Source organism: Antrostomus carolinensis, unplaced genomic scaffold (assembly GCF_000700745.2).
Source record: "Antrostomus carolinensis isolate BGI_N321 unplaced genomic scaffold, ASM70074v2 scaffold23657, whole genome shotgun sequence".
NCBI lineage: Eukaryota > Metazoa > Chordata > Aves > Caprimulgiformes > Caprimulgidae > Antrostomus > Antrostomus carolinensis.
The window spans coordinates 14358-22364 of NW_010329839.1; the positions used below are offsets into that span (position 1 = coordinate 14358).

At 55.1% G+C, this 8007-nt stretch overlaps 1 protein-coding gene across 1 annotated transcript in view; it reads left to right on the forward strand.

The window, feature by feature from the left end:
- Window positions 1-8007, forward strand: part of IGSF9B (immunoglobulin superfamily member 9B) — a gene marked incomplete at both ends in the record, with an annotated part of 22082 nt that overhangs the window by 13567 nt on the left and 508 nt on the right. The window contains 7 exons of the mRNA XM_029086142.1: window positions 221-344; window positions 2765-2940; window positions 3576-3802; window positions 3965-4049; window positions 5317-5478; window positions 6243-6288; window positions 7633-8007. The exon at window positions 7633-8007 is cut by the window's right edge and continues 508 nt beyond it. Of these exons, the coding sequence (XP_028941975.1) occupies window positions 221-344; window positions 2765-2940; window positions 3576-3802; window positions 3965-4049; window positions 5317-5478; window positions 6243-6288; window positions 7633-8007 (1195 nt within the window). The remainder of the gene's footprint in view (window positions 1-220; window positions 345-2764; window positions 2941-3575; window positions 3803-3964; window positions 4050-5316; window positions 5479-6242; window positions 6289-7632) is intronic.

Below are 8007 nucleotides of genomic sequence, written 5' to 3' on the forward strand. Positions count from 1 at the left end.
GCCACTATAAGATCTCCCTGGAGCCTTCTCTTCTCCAGGCTGAACAGCCCCAACTCTCTCAGCCTGTCCTCATAGGAGAGGTGCTCCAGCCCTTGGATCATCCTGGTGGCCTCCTCTGGACTTGTTCCAGCTGCTCCAGGTCTCCCTTGTGATGGGGGCTCCAGAACTGGACGCAGTTCAGTCTTGCCCTTCCCTTCAACCCCTTCCTCTCTCTCCACAGGCACAAGCCCTCACGCCCCAACTGGCGTGCACGTTGTGGTGGCCATGACCTCAGCCAACGTCTCCTGGGAGCCCGGCTACGACGGTGGATACGAGCAGACTTTCTCAGTTTGGTACGGCCCTCTGTGAGTCATCCTGGCATGCTTTGCTCTCTGCTTCTTTTCCTTCCTAGCCGACCTGAGCTTCGAGCAGCCGGGGGGGTGGGGGGAGGAGGAGGGTGGTGAGGGTGGTGTGCCCAGCTTGGTGCCTGTGGGCATTGCAGGGCTGAGCTTCTGTTCAGTACCTTGGAGAGATGGGTGGTGGTGGGATCACATAGGTCCTGTGTTTCCTCTCCCTTCTGTGCTAGCCAGGACCTCCGTCTGCCCCAGCAGGTTTTATTCTGCTTGTAGTGCAAGGGAAATGCTTTGCATTTGTGTAACTTTGCCTCTGGCATCTAATTTCAAGATAAACTGTTTGTGAAGCTTAACAGCCAGGGAGAGGATGGAAATTGCAACCTTTATAGAGTGCGTCCTGGAAGAGCTATGACTAAGCAGAAATGATCTCTCCTTGCTCTGTGGCTCCCTGGAGGTGGTTAAATCCTGGCTGAGTTCATGACCAGCCACTGTGCGATGCTGGCAGGGTCTGAGCCTCATGGGGCTTTGCTCCATCCCTCCTGTGCCAGCCTGTGCTACCTGGTACCCAGAGCCAGCATCCCACCTTCCTGCAACGGGGCCAGGCTTGGCTCTGTCAGCTTTCCACTGGAGCAGGGGAGGGTGAAACGCAGCTGCAGCAAGGTTGAGGCTTTCTTTGTGTTCTGCACTTGCTCTTGTCCTCCTCTTCTGAAAAGCCATCCTTGGAAACATGGAGAGGATGGTGCCTTCCCTTCCCAGTTCTGGGGCTGGAGATCTTCAACCTTTCTTCTTGCATTCTCTTTCCTTCACTGCCTTAATTTGCCCTGATGGAAACTGCTGATAGAGCAGAGACAGGGTAGGTGCTGCCCCTAGGGATTTCTGCTCTGCTCCAGCTCGAGGCTGGACACCACAGGGTGGAGCTGGACAGTCTGTCAGGAGATGGAAAGAAGAGGAAATGGAGTGAGCAGAGGAGAAAAATGAAGGAGTGGAGCAGTGCAGACCTTGCTCTGATGAGAGCTTCCTTGGGAAGGAGTGGTTAAACCCTCTGCTCTGGAGACGTGGCTCGCTTTGGGGGGCCGTGGCAGCTGCTGCCAGGTTCCTGCCTCCTGGAGAGGCTTAGGGAATTCACAGGGTGCTGCAGGGACCTGGGAGAGGGAGGCAGAGACCTGTCTTGCCCTGACTGTGGGGTGTGAGCCCTGGGGGCTGTGCTGCTCCCTGGGAGTGGGGAGCCCAGGAGAGGTGGAGGGTGCTGGGTCATCTCATGCCATCAGGAGAGCTGGCCATGCTTTTTTTTCTTCCTGCTGTGACTATGGGATGCTCAAGCAAAACATGGCTTTGTTCCCATGGAGTTTCATGCTCTCCACAGCCGCACGGTTTGGAGGAAGCATGCTGCACATGCATGGCTCTCTGCAGACTTGCTTGTTTCCATAGCTTGCTGCTGCTTCTCCTCTCTCATCTTTTGCTCCCTTTACAGTGGCATTATTTGTCTTTGCTCCACCTTTTACCTCTGATTACTTGGTGGCTACAGATATGCCCACCTCCCTGTGCAGAGTAGAGCTTCTGCAGTCATCCTTCCCAAATCCTCTGTGAACATCACTGAAACCTGCAGCTGAGGGCTGGGACTCCCTAGAGCATCTCTCTAACACGAGCACTGATATTTGCAATATCATCACAGCGTGGTGATGCTGCTTCAGGACATGGGGCTCTTTCACCGTGGTGCTTCCCAGCAGGGTTATGGCTTGTGGAGGTGGCTGCAGGCTTGTGTGTGCTGGGGTTGCACTGGGATGGCTCTGGCAGCTTTGGTTTTTTACCCTGAGTTTGTGGGTTATGGACTCCTGTGGAAAGGCTGGGTCCTGTGCTCCCCACAAGTGTCTCTGCTGCACTGGCAAACCCCGAGTTACACCCTGGGCGGTGCTGCCAGCCCCTGACTTGTGCAAATAGGGCAAAAATGGTGATTTAGTTACACGTCTGTTGTGGGATTGCACGTACAGAGCTACAGCTGAGGAAAAACTAGCTCTGGCTCAGGAGCTGTCAAGGTGTAAATGGGAATGGGGCCCATCTCCTGCTCCAGCTGTCCCCTTTGCAGCCTGTGGGATCTGATGGAGATAACCTGGGAGCGGGGCTGTTGGCACTGCTTTTGTCCCTGACCCTGCTCAGAGGGTGCAGGTGGTGCATGGCAGAGGGGAGGGCTGGTAGCCATGTCTGGATGGGCTGGAGGATGCTGGCATGGCACAACAGGACAGTGCCCTGTGTCTGGCAGTCCTTGTGTGCCCCATCCCTAAACCAGCTCTTGGGGTGGTGAGTGGCTGCCCCACGTCCATACACATCACTGCTGTCAAACCAAACCATTGCTCGGGAAAGCTCCATTAATGCTGCCTCTTTGTCCTCCCTGTCAAAGGCACCTTCCCTGAGGATGCTCCCTTTTCTCTTGGCAGGATGAAGAGAGCCCAGTTTGGCCCCCACGACTGGCTGTCTCTCCCTGTGCCAGCTGGTTCCAGTTGGCTACTGGTGGATACCTTGGAACCAGAGACTGCCTACCAGTTCAGTGTCTTGGCTCAAAACAAGTTGGGCACCAGCTCCTTCAGTGAGGTGGTCACTGTGAACACTCTAGGTAGGTCCTCTGTGGGCACGAGGGAGGAGCGGGAAGGGATTTGGGAGGTCTGTGGGGAGAAGTGGCCCTTTGCCTTGGTCAGTGTGTCCTGTCTGCTGGGGACAGAGATGATCAGCAGCAGTAGTTTCCAGCCATGTAGAAGATAGTTCATGGAGGGTCCTGGATGAAGCTTGGTGGGTTCTCGAGGTTCCTGAAAGCTTGTCCTAAGAGACAGCGTGGGAGAGCTGTACTTTACCAGTCACCTTTCAAGTCTTCCTTAAGTTTAGCTGGGGTCAGGAAGTATTAATAGAGCACAAAGTCACTTGCGTGCGGCTCAGAGCGGGAGCGATCACAAAGGGCCTTGCGCTGGTACCTGCCTTGGGGCTGATGAGGGAAGAAGCAGGAGGTTTTCTAAAGCCGTGCTCCTTTTCTTGGAGTCACTGCATCATTAGTCCCCTGCTCTCTGGAAAGCCACTTTTGTATCTCTGAGATGAGAGAGCACATGCCCAAGACATGCCCTGCGCTCCTGGGAGGTGGCAACTGCTGCTGCCACAGTGGTCCATTGGCCACTGATGGGGCACACGTGGGAGAACATCCTCTGCGCTTCCCCTCACCCCATCTCAAAGGTGACCCTATCCCATCTGCTCTGTCTCCAGCATTCCCTGTAACAACTCCAGAGCCTCTGGTGTTGGTTACCCCACCGAGGTGCCTAACAGCCAACCGGACACAGCAAGGCGTCCTCTTGTCGTGGCTTCCTCCCGCTAACCACAGCTTCCCCATCGACCGCTACATCATGGAGTTCCGCGTCGCAGAGAGGTGGGAGATCCTGGACGATGGCATCCTGGGCACCGAGAACGAGTTTTTTGCCAAGGACTTATCCCAGGTAAGCAGGGGTTGCCCACACCACACCTCTGGTGTTGCACCATCACCTGCAGCTCTGGGGAAGCTTTTGGGGTGGCTTAGTCCCTGTGCTGGGGTCTTCAAGGAGCTGGGCAAGGTTAGAGGCTGCGATGAGGGAACCTGACAGATGTACTTGGTGTTTCAGGACACCTGGTACGAGTTCCGAGTCCTGGCTGTCATGCAGGATCTCATCAGCGAACCCAGCAACGTTGCTGGTGTGTCCAGTACAGGTAAGGGGTAGCTCCTTCTTCTGTCCCTCGCTGTGGGAACATCTCTGCTTCTGCAGGTCCATGATCTAGGGCTCAGGTCGTGTGTCAGTACTTGCTTATGGCTGGTTTTGTGCTTTGCCCAAGATGCTCGAGCTGTGAGCTGGGCTGATGGGCGCACGGTTAGGATCAGTGTCCTGGGCACGCTGCTAGCCCTGTGTCACCTCCTGATGCAAACAGACCAGTGACATTTGGAACAGGCAAGGACAAACCGTCCCATTTAGCCTTCCCCATGGAGTGCAGTGTTGTCAGGCGGTCACCGGTGCAGAGTGGCAGCACATCACAGCTCTGCGGGGTGCTTGGAGAACAAAACTCTGACCGGGCACTGCGCAGCCTGCAAATGGGAATGAAAGGGACAGAGAGGGAATGTAGCACTGCAGTGCAGAGTCCAAGGTGGGGGAAAAGCTTTGCAAGAGGAGACTGCAACACGCCGCAGTGTGTGCACGTACCCTGCACCTCGGTCCAGCTCGGAGGATGCTCCTTGAGCAGGGGACAGATGAGGACGTGTGATGTGAGTGGGGAAGGCAAGGGCAGCAAGAGGACATGGGGATGCGGCACACCCGGCTTTTCTGGCTCTGTTGGAAGAACAAGGAGCCACCCAACTCTGCTGCACACAGGAATGCGGCGATCTCCCTCTGCCACCAAGTGGTACCCGCGCTGTGTGGAGAGCCTGCCTGCTGCAGCCTGCCTGCCTGCTGCCCTTGCTCCTCTCCCATCATTTTTCTTCCAGACTGGGAGCTGCTGCTCCTGGCAGATGAATGCAGGCTGACCCTGTGTGCGGGGTTTGCATCCCAAATAGCCACAGCCAAGGTGTGCAGGTGGTTATAGATGTGCTCGTGGTTAGTGAAGGGGGTGTCACGAGGGTTCAGAGCCTGGTTTTCATTCAGAAGCTGAAATGAAGCACTGACAAACAAGGTAAAATACCTTGTGCTGCTGCAGCCTGAGTGCTACAAGAGGTTCTTGGGCTAGGAGGTGTGGATTTATACATAAATGTGTATTTGTGTGGTGTGGGGGCTTCTTCCCTGGGGGTCCATCAGCTGAGGCAAAAAGGTTTATCTGCTGCGAGGTCGTTAGATCCCTCGGCAGTGGCCTGCAGCAGCTCTTGGAAGCAGAGTCTTCACTTAGAGATTCATTCCTGGTACCAGTTGCCTTCACACTGTGGTAGATCCCTGGGGAAGGCAACAGGCAGGAGTATGTGTGCAACCCCTAATTGTTGTGTTTTTTCCCCCAGACGTATTCCCTCCTCCAGACCTGACGGATGAGGGTCTAGCCCGCCCGGTACTGGCTGGCATTGTTGCCACCATCTGCTTCCTGGCCGCTGCCATCCTCTTCAGCACACTCGCCGCCTGCTTCGTCAACAAGCAACGCAAACGCAAGCTCAAGCGCAAGAAAGGTGAGCCCATCCTCAGTGTGCTTCCTTCCTCCCTCCCTCCCTCCCTCCCTCCTGCCTCCTCCTCGTTTCTCCCCCCTGGTTGTGTTGTGGTGGTAACCTTCTTCCCTGTCTGTCTCTTCTTCCGTCCGTGCGCGTCCTCAGGTGAAGCCCTGACTTCATCCCTCGGCTGTGCCTGAAAGCGCCCGTGGTCGGGAGCGGGAGAGGCAGGGTGGGTGAAGAGGCGACACAGAAACTAGCCTGGGATTCTCGAGGGAGCTCTCTCGCGTGGTGATAACTCCTAGAGCTGGGGGTGTAGGGCTGGGGTGTCCTCTGGGCTGGAAATGTTTTGGGGACCGCTTACCTCTTTGAGGTCCCCCTGGAGCTGGGCTCTCCAGCTGCTTCCTGCCCGACCTGGAGTGGGCAGTGGGCAGTGCCCGATGGCCATGCTAGGCTAGAGAAGACCCCAGCAAAGGAGATCCTGCCACTCTGCTTCCCAAAAGCTGGGACTGTAGCCCCCACACAGGAGCAGCTGGTAGGGAAAAGGGTGGCTGGGGAGCCAGAGAGGGCAGGGGAATTGGCTCCTTCTCCTCTAGTCTGCGAGACTGTGGCAGCAGGACCCCGTGATGGGAGCTGTTTGTTGTCAGTAACCATTAAAGCACTGGAGCAATGAAACCTTGGCCTCTTGTTGAGTGTCTTTTGTTGTGTTGATGTTGAGTTTGTCTTGTCTCTGTCGTGTTGCGCCTCCTTAGTGTTCTCTCTTCTTTCCCCTTTTTATTCTCTTCCAGACCCTCCTCTCTCGATAACCCACTGCAGGAAGAGTTTGGAGTCCCCGTAAGTATCTTAGATGTGGCACCAGTCTGTGGGTCTTCAAGGTGCCTCCTTCCCACAGTTGTTACAAGGCTCAAATGAAAATGTCTGACCTTGTTTGGTTGCTTCTGACGAGTTGTTTTGGGTGTTCCTTGAACTTGTGGGAACACAATGATTCCCAAGAGACAAATGGACTTTGGAGCAGAAAGCAGCAGGGACAAATGCAGCGAGCTTTAAGCTGAGAGACAACCCCGTTGGATCTGTGGACATTGACCAAAGCTGGAGCTGACTGGTGGAATTCAATGACACATTCAGCTTGAATGGGCTCCTTAGGAGAAGGGCTAGCCTGCTGTGTACAGAGTCCTTCCTTCAAGCTTGGGGTAGCTTTTGAGTCATTCTTGTTGGCTCTGTTTTTTTTCTTGGGAAGTTCAGGGAATCTTACACCTGTATCTTCTCCCATGAAGTGTGCCCCACTGGAGCCTCTTTCCACATGTGCCTAGAGGTGGTGATGTATCGTGGTGCTGCAGTAGCCACAGCCCCTTTTGCAGAGCCCACTGAAAGCATGTATAGCTGCTAATCAGTGTCAGCATCTTCCCAATGTGAGCGTGAGAGTCTGAGATGTGGACACCTCATGCTTTGGCTCCTGGACCGTTGCAAAATGTCCCAGTGCTGGTGGATCTTAATCTTGATTTTTATTTTTTGATTCATCCACTGCACTGGAATAGCCATGCCTGCACTGCCTCTCTTGGATCTGCTACCTTTTGCCTTTCAATCCTGTTTGTCCCAGGCTTTCTGGATAGGAATGGGTGAACTGTTCTAATTGTCTCTGCCTTTTGAAGCTCTCAGCCTTGAGTGTTGAGAATGGAGGGAAAAGTTGATCTGAAAATGATCCATGAGCATCTCCAAGTGAGATGCTGAGTTGTGCAGGAGGGAAAGTTTTCCTGATGTCCCTCCTCTCTGGGTGCTTTCCCAGGTGTGGATAGCTCAGGTGAATGTAGGAAACCTTTGAAGGAGTTGGAAGTGAGCTCTGGATCTGTCTTTTGTCCTGCTGGGGCTGCAGAGCTTGTTGCAAAGTGTTGGTGTGAGCTGCCTGCCCTGGAGGGGGATGTTGAGCGTGCTGAGCTCTGCTCCCAAGGAGCAGGGATGATGTGTGCTGATGCTGCTGCTGCTCCTCTGGCCTGTGCTGTGGCTGGGCAAGACTCCACCATCCTGGTTAGCCCCTGCAAATTTCTCCCAGCGCTTCTTCTTTTGAGAGCTGGTAGCACTTTGTTTTCTGGATCCAGCTAGCAGTTCTTCTGGGTGAGAAGACATCCTTTCCCCTCTGGGTGACCATCCCCTCTCTCTCGGTTTTTCTCCTTTGTGGTCCAGGTTGTCTTCCGGCAAGGTGAGTCCCGAGAGCATCCGCACGCTCCGTCCCCCCTCAGAGTCCTCCGACGACCAGGGCCCTCAGGCCAAGCGGATGCTGAGCCCCACCAAGGAGAAGGAGCTCTCCCTTTACAAGAAGACCAAGCGAGCCATCAGCAGCAAGAAGTACAGCGTCTCCAAGGCGGAGGCCGAAGAAAAAATCGAGCCCGTCAGCCGCGGGCCAGATGGCCGCTTCGTCATGGACCCGGCGGAGATGGAGCCCTCCCTGAAGACGCGGCGGATCGAGGGCTTCCCCTTCGTGGAGGAGACGGACATGTACCCCGAATTCAGGCAGTCGGACGAGGAGAACGACGACCCCGTTGTCCCCACTTCTGTCAC